Source organism: Puma concolor, chromosome E3, assembly GCF_028749965.1.
Source record: "Puma concolor isolate L17-30 chromosome E3, mPumCon1.1.hap2, whole genome shotgun sequence".
Lineage (NCBI taxonomy): Eukaryota > Metazoa > Chordata > Mammalia > Carnivora > Felidae > Puma > Puma concolor.
In genome coordinates, this window is record NC_141682.1 from 26254678 (window position 1) to 26277387 (window position 22710).

The 22710-nt window shown below is 39.8% G+C and overlaps 2 protein-coding genes across 4 annotated transcripts in view; one reads left to right on the top strand and one right to left on the bottom strand.

Moving 5' to 3' along the window:
* The window catches only part of ACSM3 (acyl-CoA synthetase medium chain family member 3), a 42570-nt gene extending 33473 nt beyond the window's left edge, over positions 1 to 9097 (bottom strand). For all 3 annotated transcript variants that reach the window (XM_086692845.1, XM_086692844.1, XM_086692843.1), the window contains exons 1-3: positions 8940 to 9097; positions 3745 to 4014; positions 2923 to 3133 (exon numbers count right to left, since the gene is read on the bottom strand). In XM_086692845.1, the coding sequence (XP_086548971.1) occupies positions 2923 to 3133; positions 3745 to 3963 (430 nt within the window). In that variant the 5' untranslated portion in view covers positions 3964 to 4014; positions 8940 to 9097. The remainder of the gene's footprint in view (positions 1 to 2922; positions 3134 to 3744; positions 4015 to 8939) is intronic.
* ERI2 (ERI1 exoribonuclease family member 2) overlaps positions 1 to 22710 on the top strand; it is a 63896-nt gene that overhangs the window by 34931 nt on the left and 6255 nt on the right. Inside the window, exons 10-11 of the transcript XR_015245693.1 lie at positions 8109 to 8308; positions 8427 to 8593. The gene's annotated coding sequence lies outside the window, so the exon portion shown is untranslated. The remainder of the gene's footprint in view (positions 1 to 8108; positions 8309 to 8426; positions 8594 to 22710) is intronic.

Here is a 22710-nt window from a genome sequence, read left to right on the forward strand (position 1 = left end):
GTGGACTGAGCTCTGGCCTACCACCACATCCAGGGCTGGCTCCCCTCCAGTCCAGGTGCATGAACAGGGAGCCAGCCCCAGTCGGAAGAAAGCCCTGCAGTTAGAGGTCAGATCCCTCTCAGTCTCAATCCCAGTCCGAGGTCTTTCTCCTGTCTAGATACAGTCCTGCACTTCCCTAGCCACTCTTTCTCTTCCCTTTGTCTCTTTGCAGAAGGGGGTCCCTCCCCTCTGTGCCCATGCAGCCTTTTTTTTTTATCTCCCCCAATTCGCAGTTACCAACCTATCTTTTTTCCAGCTTTCCCATTTTCTTCCTGGTAGATTCAGTCTCTTTTCCTCCCAGGCTCTGGTGTTCAAAGTCCTTTAGTTTCTACACTTCTTTGTTTGAGAGGCATGGGAAGTATTGATTCCCCCTACTTCTCTGCCATGTTGGACCCTCTCCTCATATCCTATCTTTAAAAGAACCTATTAATAGTGATCAATCTTACCTATTAAAACTGCTTCCTGTCCAAATTAATCATTCTGGGAAGCATTACATTATTTCTTGTCAGGGAACAAAATGTTACTTTAAATCTTGGGGGAGGCCTCTCATTACCATGTTTGTGATATAGGGTGTATAAGATGATATTACCAATTTTTGCATGAAGGGTCAAAAGACTGACACTCGTAGCCCCTTTTCTCCCTGTTAACAGATCTACATGAAAGGACAAAATTTTTACAGAAGTTTGTTTGGTGGACAAAAGAAGTAACTCCCATCATTCAGTTTGGCAACAGGATTTGAAAGCCTAGTCCATCTACCCATCCCTCGAGGTGGTAGGTAATGCTTATTTTCAGAATTGTTAGTATATTAGATTTACCATTTATTGCCTCCCTTTCATCCTCCCTTCTAAGAGACTCTGCCTTACTTTCTGTAACCTCAGTAACCATGTTTGTACCAGATGAACTTGCCTCTGACCACATCTGACTGGCCTAACCCAAGCCATGCCAATCAGATTCTGCCTCAAATATTTGATTTAAGAGACTGAGAACATACAGAGTTAGGACTTAAGGCATCTGTGTGGCAAACCAAAGCCACATGTCAGCCAAAATGAAGGCAGCAAAGAAATCATGTGTTAGCAGATGTCAAAAGAACAGATGCTTGAGAGAGGCAGAGACAAGAGGCCCTATGGCTTTAAAGCAAAAGAAATAGAGAAAGAAGCTGCCCGCCTCCCTTGCAGAGGCCAGTTGCTCTTTCTGCACTTTTTTTTCTGTGAGATTCTTCAGTAGACATCCAATAATTATCCTTCCTTAATTGAACTAATATGAATGGATTTCTGGTCTTGGAAATCCAACATTCCCCTTACTAAGACAATGAGTATAGCAGCATTCATGAAAGCTATCATTTTGTTAAAAAAGAAAAACTGTAAAAGTGGGTTCTGCTACTCCAGTGTATAATTTATATGTATATATGATATGGAATGTATAACTCTCCTCAATTGCAAGTAATTATTATGATAAATTAAGAATGCTTACTTAATATAATGATTTATTATAACGGTAGGGATATGAATTAATTCAACCAATATTTTACTGAGCATTTACTATATGTCAACAATTGGAGGCACAGACACGACTATCTCATAGTCATTGCCTTTTAGGAACATACATAGTCCTATGGGAATGACAAATTTATGAACAAATGATATACCCAGACAACATAGTACAGGTTAAAATAAAAATGCATACATGTTTTTTAGGGGAGCTCAAAAAAGAAAGCACCTAATTGGGACATCAGGGTGGGGTTGCCTGAGAAGTGACATTAGAATTAAGACCTGAAAATCCAATAGTTGTCCAGGAGGTTAGGTGTGAGGAAAAGGCTTTCCACACATAGGAAACAATGTGCACAAAAGCCAGGAAATGGGAAGGATCATGAACCTTATAGGAAACCACTTGCTACTCCTGGAGCACAGAGTATGAAAACAATGAAGGGAAGATAGTTCAAACCTTCCATGACAAACTAAAGAAGTTCAGATGTTACCAGGTAGGCAATGGAGAGTTATTAAATCATGTCAAGCAGCATACTGACAGGATAGAATGTGCATTTTAGAAAGAACAGTAGCTATGGAGAATGAATTGCGTAGGAGTAAAGTGGGCACACACAAGACCAGAATTAGGAAGACTTTTGGGCAAGTCCATTCAGGAGATGGTAAACACGTGAAGTAAGGCAATGGCGATGGAATTGGAGAAGAAGAGGGACTCAAGAGGCACGTAGAAAGTCAAATTTACAAGATGCAGGAACTGATTTGGAAGGAGGAGTAGCAGCTGCTTGGCTTAGGGTACCAGATGAATGGTAATTAACCTTGAGAGAAATAAAGGCATGAAAGAAGAACTAGGGTAGGTTCTTTGAGTTTGTGGCTGCATTGAGATTCAGATGGCCATGAGTCTATAGGAGGAGAAGAGTGGTAGGTATGAGGGTATTCAATTGTTGATTGGCATTTGGTTAATAAACTTATTTCATGGGGCACCTGGGTGGCTCAGTAGGTTAAGAGTCTTGACTCTTGGTTTTGGCTCAGGTCATGATCTCAGGGTTTGTGAGTACAAGCAGCACATCGGGCTCTGTGCTAACAGCACAGAGAATCTCTCTCTCCCTCTTTCTCTGCCCCTTCTCTACTCTCTGTCTCTCTCAAAAATAAGTAAACTTAATTAAAAAAATAAACTTAATTAAAAAAATAAACTTAATTTCATTATGAAAAACCCAACTCATAGTTTAAGTCAAAAGATAGAAAATGTTTCCAACACATTTCTAAGGTTTCTGAGAATACTACTATATTGTGTATAGTTCCTCAAATAATTTACCCAAATGAATGTCTCATGATTACTTAGATGTTTTGGAAACTCTCCCATCTAGCCTATTTTAAATATAATCAGATTGCAAGCACTACTAACCTGTTCGCAGACAGGCTACATTTGCAAGCCACCATTCTGGGATCCTGGGCAGAATCACAATTACTCGATCTCCTCTTTTCAGGGCACAGGCTTCTGTAAGTATATTGGCAAATTTTCTAGACAAAGATCCCAGTTCTTCAAAACTCCATCTCACTTCTTCTCCATTTCCATTTATCCACCAGAAGGCTGGATTGGAAGGTCTCTTTCCAGCCTGAGGAAAGACAAACCAGTCATGGATTTAAAGGTCATTATGCAGCTAAATTCTATTTTAACTGACTTAATGGAATATTTTTTCCAGAATAAAATTCACAGGTCATTAGTTAAGACACACATGGAATATTGGGAAATAACTCTAGAGTCTTTATTTCTAGCTGTTGGGAGCCATGTCATTTCTTCCAGCATATGTCATTTCTCATTTAGCCTGATTGCTTTTCTTTCCAAGAAGTTAGAATTCTTGCATCCCTTTATATTCTCTCAGTGACATGTCTATGTCTTGTTTCCTACCATTTCTGACTCTTGGAATGATTTTCTTTCGAGTCCTTTCTGGATTTTTAAGAAGTTAACCTATAATCATGCATTTTTATAACCATCACCTTTCTCAACCATGGAACTATTAACATGTTGAGCCAGATAATTCTTTGCCATGGGGAACTGTCTTATGTATTAGAGGATGTGTGGCAGCATCCCTGGCCTCTAACCATTGGCACACACCTTCTCACAAGTCATGGCAACAAAATTGTTTCCAGACATGGCCAAATATCCCCTGGGGGCAAAATCACTTCTATCTGAGAAACTGTAGTTGGACTGGCCCTTGCTTCATACCTTTTCCATATTGGTCCATTGGTCCAGGATATCTTTAGCAAAGTTGAAATACTCTGGAGTCTCCAGTTTGAATTCCTGTTTCATGGATTCATAGTTGGAAAAATTCTGAGGAGGCACTATTCTATAATCTTTATGCAGTTCTCTCACAGAACCAGGGATTGCTAGGCGCCAAAAACACTTGGCACGAAGTAATGTCTTCATAGTGACAAGAGGTAGCATCAGTCTTGCTGGATGTGTTAGCACGCAGGGTTTCCACAGAAACTAATCCATCTAAAAGACAAGTAAAAGGATATGTATTTGTCTCTCTCCTAAAGGTAGCTATACCCCAAAATATCTAAGTTTTATTATTATTACTAACAATCATCCTAAAAATGCCATTCTCTGAGCACTCAATATGTTTTAAACACTGTACTTTGTTTCACTTACATACAAATTATCACTAAATCGTCAGAGTAACTCTGTGACATGGATACTATTATCATTTCTGTTTAAAGAAAGAAAAAATGACGAAGCAAGGCTGTCTTAGTCAACTCTGGCCACCATAACAAAATACCATAGACAGGATGGCTCAAAAAATAGACACTTATTTCTCACAGTTCTGGAGGCTGGGAAATCTAAGACCAAGTGCTGGCCAGTTCAGTTTCCCAGTATGGGCTCTGTTCCTGACTTGTGGATGACCACCTTCTCTTTGTTTCCTCACATGGTAGAGAGAGCAAGAGCTCTGGTTTCTCTTCTCCTTTTATAAAAATATTAAACCCATTATTGGGGCCTCACCCTGTGACCTCCTCTAAACCTAATTCCCTCCTAAAGACCCCACCTCCAAATACCATCACATTTCGGGGGTCAGGGCTTCAACATAAGAATTTGGAAGGGTCACATTCAGTCCACAACAGAAGCATTAGTTGGATCTGAACCTAGAACTGTCTGGTCCCAGCCCATTCTCCTGACTATGTACTACATACTATTGCCTCCCATATGCATTTCTAAAGAAGTGAAGATCTGGGTCACTCAGTTACTCTCAGTGAAAGCAAAGGGCCAAGCCTGCTTATCTAATTTAATCTTTCACCGTCATTTCAAGAGTTGTACAGACATTTTCAGGAGAAATTTCCACAGTGGGTAATCCATAAGTGAGAAAACTGAGAGTATCCCAGTACCAATTAGTCATGAAAGAACTGTCAAAAGTCCTTTGGTTTATAGGACATAGTTCCCATGCTCCCAGTAGGAGCCCACACAACCTTCCAGTCCAGGCTTGGAGCTGCATTTACGGGAGATGTAATAATAGGGCTTTAACCTTTAGGACTTTTGTGGGGGAGGACCCTTCAGGCCACTGAGCCCCCCTGCTTCTGTGGGAAATCATTTGATCATGATGTCATTTACTTGGCTGAGGTCTCATAAACAAAGTTATTAAAAACATGGTTCTAGGGATTGTAGGGTTCTCTTCTTCATACATTCTGTAATCTTCCAAATTTCCTACAATGAAATACTACTCTCATAATCATTAAATCATTTTTAACTGCAATTCTAGCTATGTGGTGTGTAAGGCAGCATGGCTATGTGGGAGAGTTTCTATACTGATATGTTGCCAAACAATAATTAATAATGTCAGCCATCAGTTTTATCCTAAATAGGTCTGGTGTTTGGGCATCATGTTGCTGCACCCAATGCATTATAAGATCTGGGTTCTTCTTCTGACCCTCCCACCTGTTTATGTGAAGACCAGACAAGTCACTGAACTTGAACCCTCTGAGATCATCTGGTTTGAGCTCCCCATTTTTCACCTGCAGAGAAAACAGAGCCCTGGAGAAGGGAAGCAACTTGCTTCAATATGTCATATCAGAGTTAGAACTAGAACTCACGTCTTTGGATTCTCATTTGAATGTTCTCTTTACTGTTGTTCAATAGGATTTCAGTAGAGCAGTGATTCTCAACCTGGCTGTATATTTGAATCACCAGCAAAGCTTTTTTAAAAATACCGATATCTGGGTATTAGACCAACTAAATCAGAATCTCTGGAAGATGGGGCCTGGGCAGCATATTCTTAAAATTTCCTCAGAGGATGTTAACATGCAATCAAGGTGGAGAATCACTGATTCAGAGGTTGTGATCTGTGAACCAGCAGCATCAGCATAACCTGGAAGCTAGTTAGAAATGCACATTTTCAGAACCGGTTTTCTGTTTTGCCAATGTAGAGACTAATAGAACCCCTGTCAGAGAGAATTGTCCCAAAGATTAAATGAGATAATACATACAAAGTGCTTATCACGGTGTCTAGCATATTACTACTCTCTAGAGCAGCGGTTGGCAAACCTTTTCTGTAAAGGGCCAGATAATAATTTAGGCTTTCTGGGCCATATGTATGATCTCTGTGGCAACTGCTTACTTCAACTCTGGTTGAGATAGAAGCCATTGACAATACATGACTAAATAGACATAGCTATGTTCCAAAAAAGACCTATTTATGGATACTGAAACTTGAATTTCATATATTTTTCATGTGATATGAATTATTATTCCTCTTTTGACTTTTTCAAAAATGAAAAAAACATTTATAATATAATATAAATTATAAATATTATATAAAGATAAATCCCATACATTTGGCAGCCATCTCCCTTATTACAGAATTAGCATCAGGTTTCATTCAGCTGAAAGGAGTTGTTAAGTAGTAGTTAAAAACACTAGGTTTTCAGTGTTGTAGCTTTTCTCTTTATTTGTAATTTTTTAGATCATGTCTTCAAATGTTTCAAAAAACAAAAAATGTTTATATTTTTACGTTATAATATTTATAGAAAATTAAAATGTAAAAACCATTCTTGGTTTGCAGCCTGTATAAAAACAGGTAGAGGGTGGGATTTAACTCACGGCTCTAGTTTGCTGATCTTTGGTGTTAGAATGTAAGTTCTATGAGGGTAGGCATTTAGTCTGTTATGTTCATGGGACTATCCCTGGGAAATATCATCGTGTTCGGCCCATAGTATTTGCTTATTTGTTGAATGAAGAAATGACTCAGAAGGGAGAAATTTTATATACAGTTTATTTCAATAGCTCAGGATAACAGTAGACCTGAGCAGTGCCTTTATTGCTTAATCAGATTTATATAACTACCTGGACTGTTCACATGTGGCTATTTAAATTTAAATTAATTTAAATACTATTTAAAAATAAGTTCTTAGAGTAACTGAATTTTAAGCACTTAAATAGCCACTTGTGGCTCTTGGCTACTGCATATAGATAACTGCAGACACAAAACATTTCTATCACTGCAGAACATCTCTTGTGGACAGTGCTGATCTATATTGATAATAGCTCAGAAGTGGGTGATATAAGGGGCACCTGGGTGGCTCAGTTGGTTAAGCTTCCAATTTTGGCTCAGGCCATGATCTCATGGTTGGTGAGTTAGAGCCCCACATTAAGTAGTAGTTAAAAACACTAAGCTTTTATTTTTATTTTTATTTTTTCAACGTTTATTTATTTATTTTTTGGGGGGACAGAGAGAGACAGAGCATGAACGGGGGAGGGGCAGAGAGAGAGGGAGACACAGAATCGGAAACAGGCTCCAGGCTCTGAGCCATCAGCCCAGAGCCCGAGGCGGGGCTCGAACTCACGGACCGCGAGATCGTGACCTGGCTGAAGTCGGACGCTCAACCGACTGCGCCACCCAGGCGCCCCAACACTAAGCTTTTAGTATAACTTTTCTGTTTATTTGTAATTTTTTAGATCATGTCTTCAAATGATGCAAAAAGCATAAAAATTACACAGTGAAAAAATCTTCCCCCTGCACCCCCATCTCACAGCTGCTCAGTCTCATCCCCCCCACTCCCTTAAGGAACTACAATTACTTCTATGTATCTTTTCAGTATTTCTTTATGTGTATTTAAGCAAAAGATTCTTCTTTCTCCACCACTTTGACACAACAGGTAACCTAGAGTACACACTATTCTTCCCATTAAAAAACATTTTTATGACAAATTCTTGAAGGTCTTTCCATGTCAGTACATAAGTATCTTTCTCATTTTGGGTTTTTTTTTTAATGTTTTTGTTTTGTTTAAAGAGTGCATGGCATTCCAGTGAACAGCTGCACCGTAATTTCTTAAGCCAGTCCTCTATTGATGTCATAGGAATTGTTTCCATTATTATGCATTTAAGATGAAATTTTGAAGCTATTTCCTTCACCACATTTAGAATCCTTCAAACATATAATGAAAAGAAAATTGACCAGTCATTTGGAGCTTAAAATGAGCCTAACCATTCTGCTCTACCAAAAAGAACTTATCAGCATCCTCCTCATCAAAGTGGTAAGATTGCCTTCTCCCCAGGGACGTTCTTTTCAGTGATCTTAGCATTTCATAACATCTATTTTCCAGGTTTCCAATATTCTTTGTAGGTGAAGGAGCTGAGCTAGGAGTACAGATGTTTATACTGAGCTACAGAAAACTCCTCTAAGAGAGAAAGTACCATTCCTGGTCAGCTGGGCTTTCAAAGTATTTAAGGTCTCATCTAAAATGCAAGCTCTACATCTATATAAACAGCAATGCAGAAGAGGTTTTAGCCGCCCTACATCTCTGTAAGTATCTCTCCTACCAAGTAATCCAAGTAATAACAGTGGCTTAGCATATATAGCCTCAAAGCAAGGTGAAGCCCCCTACTATTCTCCCTAGCCCTAAACTTAACCTTCTCTATAGGATTTTTGGAGCTGCCCTTGATCACTTACTGGAGAAAAGTGGCTTCCCTGGATTATTTCCTTGGATTTTCATTTATACATTCCCTGAAGTTTCCCTAGAGGTAGTATGCATACTTTCTGGATGATGTAGAAGATGGATTCCTATCTGCCACTGAGCAGGGTGGAGAGGTAAGTAGACAGCACAATGAAAAACTCAGCTGGTACTTGAACTCAATTAAGTTTTTTCCAAAACATTTTACCAAGTTAACACATGCACATAGTTAAAAAAAAATTACATAGTAACAAAAGACTTAAAATGAAAAACTTATCTGCTATGTTTATAGCCTTTTGTGTGTACATACTCCTTGCTACTTACTAGATACAATTACACAACAGCTGAGAAATTCTGATAGAAATACTTTCATGAGAGCACTTTTGATTTGTTGGTTTTGCTTGCTTGTTTGTTACTCTTGCTCAAAAGTGCAGGTGCCAGCCCAGAAAACCTTACATAGAAGACAGATAAGGTAGTACTCACTAAAGTGAAAGATTCCAACACAGCTGGCGGTGATGGCAGACCTGTTTCCTAGAAGAGCAGCCTTGAAACTTGAACTCTCACTTCTGCTTTAGTCCTGGTAGTAGCCAACAGAAGAGGGAGAAGTAGTCTGACAACTGGAAGAAGCAAGACATAGAGGGCCCTTCCTGGATTGGTGGAGACATTCTAGAGGGAGGAGCAGGAGTTTCAGGCCAAGTTTACGCTGAAAGTTTACACAATTTTCTGCCACCCTCCCTTTTAGAGTTAATTATTTAAATACCCTGTAAGCTTTTGCTGGGGAGCTGGGAAAGTAATTTATTCACAGGAAGAAAAGTGTCTATGGAGTTGCTGGGGGATGGGTCCCATGAAGGAATAGAGGAAGTTTTCTCTTAGAAGGAGCAAAGAAAAAAGGACGTAAGAAGACAAAGAGGGGGTTTAAATGGAAAAGAAAGAAGTTAAGGGGCGGGTTTGGGTTGCTCTAGGTCTTAGGGAACCTGTTGCTGTGTTTATCTGTTGAGCTGGTGATGACTAAACATAAATGCTGTCAGGTCATTCCTCTGCTCAAATCCTTCAGTGCTTCCTGGTTCACTCCAGGTCAAATCTCAAGTCCTTCCATGGACTACAAGGAACTGGTGATCTAGAACAGGGTCCTCTCTGACCACCACCCACCTCTCCTTCTCTTAATCTTCTGCAGCTTGAACATACCACACATGTTCCAGCTTTGGGATCTTTGAACTTACAGCTTCTACTGCCTGGAAAACTCTTCTCTTAGATAATCCCTTGGCTAAATCCCCATTTTATGAGGTATCCATCAAAGTGGTCTTCTCTTACTACATTTTCTAAAACAGCACCCCTCATTTTTTTTTCTCTTTAATCTGTGTTAACTCTTTACATCTCTTACCATCACCCTTAGGAGTAAGAACTTTGTTTGCTGATGCATCACTATTGTCTAGAGCAGTTGCTGGCAGCTCTTAGGCATTCAATAAATATTTGATTGGTAAATGAATAAGTAAATGACCTTTTCAGTTACATGTGACAGAAATCCAATTCAAATTCACTCAAACAAAATGAGGGATTTATTCATCACTTTTTAGTTCTATGAGTTTTTGGTTGTTGTTGATTCCCTGGGATTATCTATGTAGATAGTCACATAATCTGCAAATAGGGACAGTTTTACTTCTTTCTTTTGGTTCTCTGTGCCTTTTATTTCCTTTTCTTGCCTTATTGCATTAGCTAGAATTTACAGGCTATGTTGAAAAAGAATGGTGAGAGCAGCTATGCTTGCCTTGTTCCTGATATTAAGTGGAAAGCATTCAGTCTTTCATGCTTGGGGGTAATGTCAGCTGTAATATTTTGTAGATGACATTTATCAAGTTGAGGAAGTTCTCCTTTATTCTTATTTTTCTGAAAATTTTTATCATGAATAAGCCTTGAATTTTGGCAAATACCTTTTCTGTCTCAATATCATCATGTGATTTTTCTTCATTAGCCTATTAATAAAGTGGATTTTTTAACCATTGAACCAGCCTTGCTTCCCTGAAATAATATATATTTATATTTATAGATGAATTCTATATACCTCTTGCCAATTTTGAGAAGTTTTCCATCATTATTTCTTGGAGTAATTTTCTAGCCCTGCCCTCTCTCCCTTTTTGGGAGTCTTATGACACAATGTTAGATCTTTTATGATAGCCCTACAAGTCTCTGAGGCTCTTTTTTTTTTTTTTTTTTTTTTTTTTTTTGTCAGCCTGGTTTCTCTCTGTTGTTAATATTGGGGAACTTTTTTTTTCAGATTTTCTAAATTGACCACTTTATTTAAACAGAAAAAAAACCCCCACAATTTTAATTATGTACATATGTGGGAACCCTACAAAGATATGAGACTCCTACATTGATTAAATTTTACCATCAAAACTGTTACTTTTTAAAAATGTTTATTTATTTTAAAATTTTTATTTAATTTATTTTTTTAATTTACATCCAAGTTAGTTAGCATATACTGCAACAATGATTTCAGGCGTAGATTCCTTAATACCCCTTACCCATTAAGTCTATCCCCCCTCCCACAAACCCTCCAGTAATATATTGGGTAATTTTTATTTTTCTATCTTCCAGTTAACTAATTATTTTCTCTTCTTCCTCCCATTCTGCCGTTGAGTCTATCCAATTAAGTTTTTTCTCTTATTATATTTTTTATTGTATTTTTTAATTTTAAAATTTCCATTTGGTTCTTCTTGATAATAATCTATTACTTTGCTGAGGCTTTGGTGTTTCAAGCATATATATTTACAATTGCTTGTTGAAGCATTTTTATTATGGCTGCTTTAAAATCTTTGTCAGATACTTCTAACATCTTTGTCATCTTGGTGTTGGTATCTATTGACTATCTTTTTTTATTCAGTTTGAGATCTTTGTGGTTCTTGGTATGGTGAGTGATTTTCATTTGAAACCTGGACATATTTGTATTATGTAATCAAATTCTAGATCTCATTTAAACCTTCTGTTTTAGCTGGCTTTGTTCCACATTGTCCTGGCAGGGAAAGTGGGAGGACACCACCTCATTAATGCCAGATGAATATAGAAATCTAGGTTGTCCACTAAGTCTCCAATTAAACTGGGATTGGGAGCAGTGCTGGGTGGGGATAGCAGTTCCAACTCCTCATGGGGTCTCTACTGACACTGGCCTGTTCCCTACTTGGTATTCTCTGATGCTACCCCGGTGGAGGGTATTGGGATACCTTGTTATAGACTGGTGACAGTAGAAGTCTAAGCTTCCCACTCTACCTTTTGCTGGCATAGGTAAGGATATGTGGAGCCGTGATTTTTTCTGTGGTATTTGGCTGGAGTAGAACAGATAATATTTAAAAGTTTTTTTTTGTCTTGGTAGGCTGCTCCTTTCATGGTCCTCTGGTAAAAGACAGCAGGCTTTTTCTGGGGCTTTTATTGTTGGTACCATTGGTATTTCCAAGTTTCTGGCTTTTTCATCTCCCAAGTCTACAATATATGAGGCAAAAAAAGAAAACCCAGGGAACTGACCACTGGGTCATTCCTTAGGTCTCAAACTCTATAACCAGTCTGCCTTCCTCTCTATATCTAATGTCCAGGGATTTCAGTTGCACTTAGCAGGAGAAAAGAGAAAAGTCTGTCTACTTCCTCTTCCCAGAGTAGAAGTCCTCCCAACTCATTTTTTGAGATTAGAATAACATTGATAGCAAAACGAGACAAGAACACTGCTAAAAAGAAAATCACAGGCAAACTGAAAAACTATGAACAAACAAAAAGTCAAAAATAGATTTTTAGCAAACTGAAATCAGCAATGTACAAAAACCAAAAATCCATTATGACAAGTTTGAGTTTATCCTAAGAAAAGGTAAAAGGAGAAAAACCAATATGAGCATTTCAGTGCACACATAAAATGTATAAATTTCAGTATTTATTCATGATAACCTCCATTGCCCTCAAAAGTAAAATTCAAGTGGAAGGAGATTTCTTTAATATAATAATGTATATCAACAAATTATTTTGATATTGAACATTAGAAACATTTTATGGTGAAATATTAGAAGCATTCCAACTAATTGAGAATAAGGCAGTGGTCACCATGCCTAATTAGTATTATACCATGGGGCACCTGGGTGGCTCAGTCGGTTAGATGTCTGACTTTGGCTCAGGTCATGATCTTGTGATTCATGGGTTTGGGCCTTGCATGGGGCTTTGTGCTGACAGCTCAGAGCCTGAAGCCTGGTTCGGATTCTGTTTCTCCCTCTCTCTCTGCTCCTCTCTTGCTCATGCTCTGTGTGTCTCTCAAAGATAAATAAACATTAAAAAAAAATTTTTTTTTAATTAAAAAACCTAAAAAACAATGCAGAAGATAGCCTCCAACAAAGAGTTAATTATCCAACTTTAAAAGTAAGGGCTATGGCTGAGAAACCCTGATCTAATGTCTAAGTGGATTCAGTGCTTACTAATAGGCCTTTACACATAGCTTGTCTTTCCTTGTATTCGTTAATGTTTTTCTTTGTTAGCTGAATTTAACACCTACTAGATTTTTTTCCCCCCACAAGGGCTTATAATGACTGCTTTCCCTTGCTTAGTTGGTAATGCCTAACTACTGACTTTATACTGAGAATATAAAGTCTAGGTAAGAGTTTCTTGTGTTAAATTTTGTTTCCCTCAGAAAACTGTAGACCTTGTTTCACTGTTATTTGGCATTAAATATTACTTTGGAGAAGCCCAAGGTCAAACAAGTTCTGTTCTCCTGGAATGTGCCTGTTGTATAATAGAAAATTTGACTGGCCTTTGTCCCTGGTTCCTAAATCCTTGGAGACTCTAAATCCCTAGAATTCCTGGGTAATAGGAGTGCCTTTGTTATTCATGAACCCCTTAAATGCCACCTGAGATTATGCTAGCAAGGTGACTCAGGATGAAGGGTCTGGTCACCAGAAAGGTCAGCCATGTGATCAGAGGGTTGGAGCTTTGAAGCTCTGGGGAGAGAAGGGGAACTGGAGATTGACTTGAGTCAAATGCCTAATGATTCAGTCAATTATGCCTAAATAATGAAACCCCAATAAAAATGGTGAAATTTCCTGGTTGGTGAATATATCCAATATGCTGGGAGGGTGACATGCCCTGATTCCACAGAGAGAGGGCATGGAAGCTGTACATTTGGGACTTTCCAGACTTTCTTTTATGCTTCTTTTCATTTGGCTGGTCCTGATATATAACCTTTATAATAAAACTGTAATCCTAAGGCTAGCACTCTTTTGAGTTCTGTGAGATCTAGTGAATTAAGGGACAGGAGGGGGTGGTAGCCAGTTGGTCAGAGGTTTGTGTGGTCTGGGGACCTGTGAACTTACAGTTAACATCTGAAGTATGGGAAGTCTTTCTGGGGACTGTGCTTTTAAAGCTGTGAGGTCTGATGCTGTCCCAACAGTGTCAGAACTGAATTGAAATGCAGCACTGTAGAGCCTCACTTACTCTGCCTGGGTGCTTGTGTAATTTTTTCTTTATTCACAAATTAATTAACTTCAGCCAGAGGTGTTTTAATGTTGTTATTCCTATATCAGGTCTTATCTACAACAAATGTGTCTTATTGTTCTGTAGATTCTTTTTCTGTTATGCTAGTTTATGGTCATTCTCTATTATAATTTCTACATCATTCATCGTAATGTTATTGACTTGGGTCCTTGGGCTCTCCAAGCAATAGGAATTGACTGGGGCCAAATGGGAATTTCCAGGCAAGGCTTTTATTGGGCTTATGCTGGAGCACAAGGGAGACAGCGCAAAGGCAGGGTCCTTCATGCTGGCTGTCAGAACAAAGGCCAAGGAAGTTTTTAAAGACGGTAAGGTGGGAAAGGAGTGATGTCTAAGCATGTAGGAGTGAAGAGAGATACAGGAAGTTGGGCAGATAGGCAAAGTGGACAGAACATGCTTCTTCACGCATCGCATGTCTCATTACCATGTTAAATCTCCACCCCTGGGCATGGTTTTTAGTATTATAATGAGGGACAAAGTCAGTGAAAGGTCAGCACTGGGGTCCATCTTGCAGACTGGTTTGATTTGGTCTTCACCAGTCTTTGTAGTGGGGTCCCTCCTTTGGTAAGCATCCTGTTTCCCCATTCCTGTAAGACCATAGAGATCCATCTCTCAAGGATTGCTGGATTTTGTGGTGAAGATTGAGGGGACCTAAGTTCAGTCCCTGTTCCATCTTAGTAACTTCAGTGCTCATGTAAACAACCCATTTAATACTGTGGTCTTTCATTCTTTTAATATCCTGTCTCCCAATGATCTTAATCCTACCCAGCCTTAGTCTCTCATTCTTGTGACTGCACCCCACACCTTCTCATTACCACCAACAGTACTACCTCCAAAATCTGTGTCAACATCCCCCACCCCGCTTTTTTTTTTTTTTTTTTTTACTAATTCCTCCTGTCTTGCCAGTTCATTTCCCTTTACTATCTTTATCACAGTAATTCCTTTAACTCCACTAAAATCTTCAGTCCATTGACTTGAACACTGTCTTCTTCATACCTTCACTTACCTCTTGCCCATCTTGGATTCTAGGTCCTACACAGCTCCTTTGTACTGCTCTCCCTCACCATACTCACCCGACAAAACCCAGCTTTCTGCAAAACTCCAGATAGCTATCTCCCTATATTGTGACTGCACATGAGCAGCTTAACATAGCTCTGGAGAAATGGTTCTGCAGAAACCTGGTTCTGCACTTAGGATGTTGATGGTACTTGCTAATGGTCTTAAAAAATCCAAGCAGGTCCTCCCCATTGCCTGATAACCCCATTACATATCTATAGGTGGAGATAACCATTTCATACCTTCTCCTATTTCTATATACCTTCATCTCTCCTCTCCTCCTCTTATTTCACTGAGATTTAGAAGTAGCCAGAAGAGAATTTCCTCAACCCCCTAGTACTTAATCAACCTAAACTCCTACAATTCTGTTCATACCTTCTGCATTCCTTCCTGTAACAATGAATAGTTGTCAGGTTCCTAGTTTGGGCCACCCTCTCCACAGCGTCCTTGACATCATCTGCTCTCCCCAACTCAAGAACCTTACTCCTTCAATTATCTCTCTCCTGTACCACCCATTTCTTCCTTTTATTTTGGACTAGGAGTTGCAAAGAGACAGCCACAAACACATACCCGGGAGGTAGTCGTGACAATGGACATGAAGTGAGAGGGTGATGTCTGGGCCTCAGCTGTAATCTGTCCTATGCTGGCATTGGGTGAACCCTTTCAAGTTCCATCTTTGAACAATTTTCACAGTGTTGGACAACAAAGAAGACAGAAAAGCATCTCTGAGAACATCATTTTCCAGGTTCCATTTGTGTCAAGGTGGTGGCTGGTAACAAGTTCTTAAAGAAAAAAGGCTGGCTTCTGGGAAGATGGCGGTGTAGGAGGACGCTGGGCTCACCGCATCCTGAGGATCACTTAGATTCCACCCACATCTACCTAAATAACCCAGAAAATCACCAGAAGACTAGCAGAACGGACTTTCCGGAGCCAAGCCTAGATGAGAGGCCCATGGAAGAGCGGCGAGGTGGTCGCGCTCCATGGACTGGCGGGAGGGAGCCGGGGTGGAGGGGCAGCCCACCAGCAAAGCAGAGCCCCTGAGTCTGGCTTGCAAAAGCAGAGGGGCCAGATGGAGTGTGTTCGGACAGCAAGTGGGACTTAACATCTGGAAGGTTATAAGTTAACAGCTCTGCTCGGAGAACCGGAGGGCTGGAGGACAATGGGAGGGAGAGTTGTTGAGCCCCAGAGGACAGAGCTCAGCTTGGCAGGGAACAAAGGCGGTTGTCAGCGCCATCTCCCTCGCCCATCCCCCAGCCAAAATCCCAAAGGGAACCAGTTCCTGCCAGGGAACTTGCTTGCACCGCGCAAACACCCAACGCTGTGCTTCGGCGGATCCATCCCTCCGGCAGGTCTGACTCACTCCCGGTGCCACAGGGCCCCTCCTGAAGCGGATCTCCAAAGGAAAAGCAAGCTGAGCTTCCCCCTCCCGCCCCTGTGCAACTTGCCTATCCACCCCAGCTAATACGCCAGATCCCCAGCACCACAAACCTGGCAGTGTGCAAGTAGCCCAGACAGACCATGCCACCCCACGGTGAATCCCGCCCCTAGGAGAGGGGAAGAGAAGGTACACACCAGTCTGACTGTGGCCCAGTGGTGGGCTGGGGGCAGACATCAGGTCTGACTGCGGCTCCGCCCACCAACGCAAGTTATTCAAGACAGCACAGGGGAAGTGCCCTGCAGTTCCACACTACTCCAGGGACTATCCAAAATGACAAAACAGAAGAATTCCCCTCAAAAAAACCTCCAGGAAATAGCAACAGCTAACGAACTGATCAAAAACGATTTAAACAATATAACAGAAAGTGAATTTAGAATAATAGTAATAAAATTAATCGCTGGGCTTGAAAACAGTATAAAGTACAGCAGAGAATCTATTGCTACAGAGATCAAGGGACTAAGGAACAGCCAGGAGGAGCTAAAAAAAATGCTATTAATGAGCTGCAAAATAAAATGGAGACGACCACAGCTCGGATTGAAGAGGCAGAGGAGAGAATAGGTGAACTAGAAGATACAATTATGGAAAAAGAAGAAGCTGAGAAAAAGAGAGATAAAAAAAATCCAGGAGTATGAGGGGAAAATTAGAGAACTAAGTGATGCACTAAAGAGAAATAATCTACGCATAATTGGTATTCCAGAGGAGGAAGACAGCGGGAATGGAGCTGAAGGTATACTCGAAGAAATAATAGCTGAGAACTTCCCTGATCTGGGGAAGGAAAAAGGCATTGAAATCCAAGAGGCACAGAGAACTCCCTTCAGACGTAACTTGAATCGATCTTCTGCACTACATATCATGGTGAAACTGGCAAAATACAAGGATAAAGAGAAAATTCTGAAAGCAGCTAGGGATAAATGTGCTCTAACATATAAAGGGAGACCTATAAGACTCGTGACCAATCTCTCTACTGAAACTTGGCAGGCCAGAAAGCAATGGCAGGAGATCTTCAATGTGATGAACAGAAAAAATATGCAGCCGAGAATCCTCTATCCAGCAAATCTGTCATTCAGAATAGAAGGAGAGATAAAGGTCCTCCCAAACAAACAAAAACTGAAGGAATTCATCACCACTAAAACCAGCCCTACAAGAGATCCTAAGGGAGATCCTGTGAGACAAAGTACCAGAGACATCGCTACAAGCATGAAACCTACAGACATCACAATGACTCTAAACCATATCCTTCTATAATAACACTGAATGTAAATAGATTAAATGCGCCAACCAAAAGACATAGGGTATCAGAATGGATAAAAAAACAAGACCCATCTATTTGCTGTCTACAAGAGACTCATTTTAGACCTGAGGACACTTTCAGATTGAAAGTGAGGGGATGGAGAACTATTTATCATGCTACTGGAAGTCAAAAGAAAGCTGGAGTAGCCATACTTATGTCAGACAAACTAGACTTTAAATTAAAGGCTGTAACAAGAGATAAAGATGGGAATTATATAATAATTACAGGGTCTATCCATCAAGAAGAACTAACAATTATAAATGTCTATGCGCCGATACAGGAGCCCCCAAATATATAAAACAATTACTCACAAACACAAGCAACCTTATTGAAAAGAATGTGGTAATTGCAGGGGACTTTAATACCCCGCTTACAACAATGGATAGATCATCTAGACACATGATCAATAAAGAAACAAGGGCCCTGAATGATACATTGGATCAGATGGACTTGACAGATATATTTAGAACTCTGCATCCCAAAGCAACAGAATATACTTTCTTCTCGAGTGCACATGGAACATTCTCCAAGACAGATCACATACTGGGTCACAAAACAGCGCTTCATAAGTATACAAGAATTGAGATCAAACCATGCATACTTTCGGACCACAATGCGATGAAGCTTGAAATCAACCACAGGAAAAAGTCTGGGAAACCTCCAAAAGCATGGAGGTTAAAGAACACCCTACTAAAGAATGAATGGGTCAACCAGGCAATTAGAGAAGAAATTAAAAAATATATGGAAACAAATGAAAATGAAAATACAACAATCCAAACGCTTTGGGATGCAGCAAAGGCAGTCCTGAGAGGAAAATACGTTGCAATCAAGGCCTATCTCAAGAAACAAGAAAAATCCCAAATACAAAATCTAAGCACACACCTAAAGGAAATAGAAGCAGAGAAGCAAAGACACCTTAAACCCAGTAGAAGAAGAGAAATAATAAAGATCAGAGCAGAAATAAACAATATAGAATCTTAAAAAACTGTAGAGCAGATCAATGAAACCAAGCGTTGGTTTTTTGAAAAAATAAACACAATTGGTAAACCTCTAGCCAGGCTTCTCAAAAAGAAAAGGGAGATGACCCAAATAGATAAAATCATGAATGAAAATGGAATTATTACAACCAATCCCTCAGAAATACAAGCAATTATCAGGGAATACTAGGAAAAATTATATGCCAACAAACTGGACAACCTGGAAGAAATGGACAAATTCCTAAACACCCACACACTTCCAAAACTCAAACAGGAAGAAATAGAAAGCTTGAACAGACCCATAACCAGCGAAGAAATTGAATCAGTTATCAAAAGTCTCCCAACAAATAACAGTCCAGGACCAGATGGCTTCCCTGGGGAATTCTACCAGACATTTGAAGCAGAGATAATACCTATCCTTCTCAAGCTTTTCCAAAAAATAGAAAGTAAAGGAAAACTTCCAGACTCATTCTATGAAGCCAGCATTACTCTGATTCCTAAACCAGACAGAGACCCAGTGAAAAAAGAGAACTACAGGCCAATAGCCCTGATGAATATGGATGCAAAAATTCTCAATAAGATACTAGCAAATCAAATTCAACAGCACATAAAAAGAATTATTCACCATGATCAAGTGGGATTCATTTCTGGGATGCAGGGCTGGTTCAACATTCGCAAATCAATCAACGTGATACATCACATTAATAAAAGAAAAGATAAGAACCATATGATCCTGTCAATCGATGCAGAAAAAGCATTTGACAAAATTCGCATTCTTTCTTAATAAAAACCCTCGAGAAAGTCGGGATAGAAGGAACATAATTAAACATCATAAAAGCCATTTATGAAAAGCCCACAGCTAATATCATCCTCAACGGGGAAATACTGAGAGCTTTTTCCCTGAGATCAGGAACACGACAGGGATGTCCACTCTCATCGCTGCTGTGTAACATAGTGTTGGAAGTGCTAGCATCAGCAATCAGACAACAAAAGGAAATCAAAGGCATCAAAATTGGCAAAGATGAAGTCAAGCTTTCACTTTTTGCAGATGATGTGACACTATACATGAAAAACACTATAGACTCCACCAAAAGTCTGCTAGAACTGATACATGAATTCAGCAAAGTCGCAGGATACAAAATCAATGTACAGAAATCAGTTGCATTCTTATACACTAACAATGAAGCAACAGAAAGACAAATAAAGAAACTGATCCCATTCACAATTGCACCAAGAAGCATACAATACCTAGGGATAAATCTAACCAAAGATGTAAAAGATCTGTATGCTGAAAACTATAGAAAGCTTAGGAAGGAAATTGAAGAAGATATAAAGAAATGGAAAAACATTCCCTGCTCATGGGTTGGAAGAATAAATATTGTTAAAATGTCAATACTACTCAAAGCTATCTACACATTCAATGCAATCCCAATCCAAATTGCACCAGCATTCTTCTCGAAGCTAGAACAAGCAATCCTAAAATTCATATGGAAACACAAAAGGCCCTGAATAGCCAAAGTAATTTTGAAGAAGAAGACCAAAGCAGGAGGTATCACAATCCCAGACTTTAGCCTCTACTACAAAGCTGTAATCATCAAGACAGCATGGTATTGGCACAAAACCAGACACATAGACCAATGGAATAGAATAGAAACCCCAGAACTAGACCCACAAACGTATGGCCAACTAATCTTTGACAAAACAGGAAAGAATATCCAATAGAAAAAAGACAGTCTCTTTAACCAATGGTGCTGGGAGAACTGGACAGCAACATGCAGAAGAATGAAACTAGACCACTTTCTTACACCATTCACAAAAACAAACTCAAAATGGATAAAGGACCTGAATGTGAGACAGGAAACCATCAAAACTCTAGAGGAGAAAGCAGGAAAAGACCTCTCTGACCTCAGCCGCAGCAATTTTTTACTTGACGCATCCCCAAAGGCAAGGGAATTAAAAGCAAAAATCAACTGTTGGGACCTCATGAAGTAAAAAAGCTTCTGCACAGCAAAGGAAACAATCAACAAAACTAAAAGGCAACTGACAGAATGGGAAAAGATATTTGCAAATGACATATCGGACAAAGGGCTAGTATCCAAAATCTATAAAGAAATCACCAAACTCCACACCCGAAAAACAAATAATCCAGTGAAGAAATGGACAGAAAACATGAATAGACACTTCTCTAAAGAAGACCTCCAGATGGCCAACAGGCACATGAAAAGATGCTCAACGTCACTCCTCATCAGGGAAATACAAATCAAAACCACACTCAGGTATCACCTCACCCCAGTCAGAGTGGCCAAAATGAACAAATCAGGAGACTATAGATGCTGGAGAGGATGTGGAGAAACGGGAACCCTCTTGCACTGTTGGTGGGAATGCAAACTGGTGCCACCGCTCTGGAAAACAGTGTGGAGGTTCCTCAAAAAATTAACAACAGACCTACCCTATGACCCAGCAGTAGCACTGCTAGGAATTTACCCAAGGGATACAGGAGTACTGATGCATAGGGGCACTTGTACCCCAATGTTTATAGCAGCACTCTCAACAATAGCCAAATTGTGGAAAAAGCCTAAATGTCCATCAAATAATGAATGGATAAAGAAATTGTGGTTTATATACACAATGGAGTACTACGTGGCAATGAGAAAGAATGAAATATGGTCCTTTGTAGCAACGTGGATGGAACTGGAGAATGTGATGCTAAGTGAAATAAGTAAGGCAGAGAAAGACAGATACCATATGGTTTCACTCTTATGTGGATCCTGAGAAACTTAACAGAAACCCATGGGGGAGGGGAAGGAAAAAAAAAAAAAAGAGGTTAGAGTGGGAGAGAGCCAAAGCATAAGAGACTGTTAAAAACTGAGAACAAACTGAGGGTTGATGGGGGGTGGGAGGGAGGGGAGGGTGGTGATGGGTATTGAGGAGGGCACCTTTTGGGATGAGCACTGGGTGTTGTATAGAAACCAATTTGACAATAAATTTCATATATTAAAAAAAAGTGATAGCTTAATATAAAATATATTTATTAATATAAAATAATATAAAATATATAATATAAAAATAATATAAAATAATGTCTGCATATGGACAAAAATGAAAGATACAGAATGATATAAAGTAGTTACTAAATGTGTTGCAAAACAAGGGTATATGTGTGTATAGGGAAGTGGGTGGAATATATATGCAACTAGTTTTTCAAATAAGTCTTAAATCAACTTTAGCTTTTCTCCCAATTTCTGTCCCCCCCACCCCTGCTGTATCCAATATCCCTTTTCTATCCCTTAGTGACTTGCTGGGATGATCCCACAATTCACAATCACTTTTAGTTATAAGTTTGTCCACTTAAAAATGTTAATCACAGAGGTGCCTGGGTGGCTCAGTCGGTTAATTTTCAGTTGATTTTGATCAATTTTCAGTTGATTTTGGCTCAGGTCATGATCTCAATGTGTGTGAGATTGAGCTCCACATCAGGCTCTGTGCTGACAGTGTGGAACCTGCTTGGGATTCTCTCTGCCACCACTCACATTCTCTCTCTTTCCCTCTCTGTCCCACCTCCCTCAAAAATAAAAATACGTATTAATCACAGACTCAATGTACATTGCACCTGTTCCCCTCTCCCTAGCACAGACTTGCTCTGTGCTTCTTGGGACCAGCAGTGGACAGGACGACTGGCCACCCTTCTGCACTCCTCCCACTCTAGTATCTAGAATAGAGACATGTAGCTTGTCTGCCTCTCATATACCTTCCCCCGCTTATCTAACCTCTAGACACTCTACTGTCAGAGTTAAGGAAAAAAGATTAAGAGAAGGGGGTTTACCATGCTGGCTAAGACTTTAATCCTCTGTTGGGCCTGGCTGTTCAAGCCTAGGTATCTTCTGGGAGTCCACTTGGCACAGAAGATACTCACACATCTTTAGAACACCTTGTCTCAGGCTGCAGGCCTCTGCTGTGTTGTCTTTCCACCCACCTCAC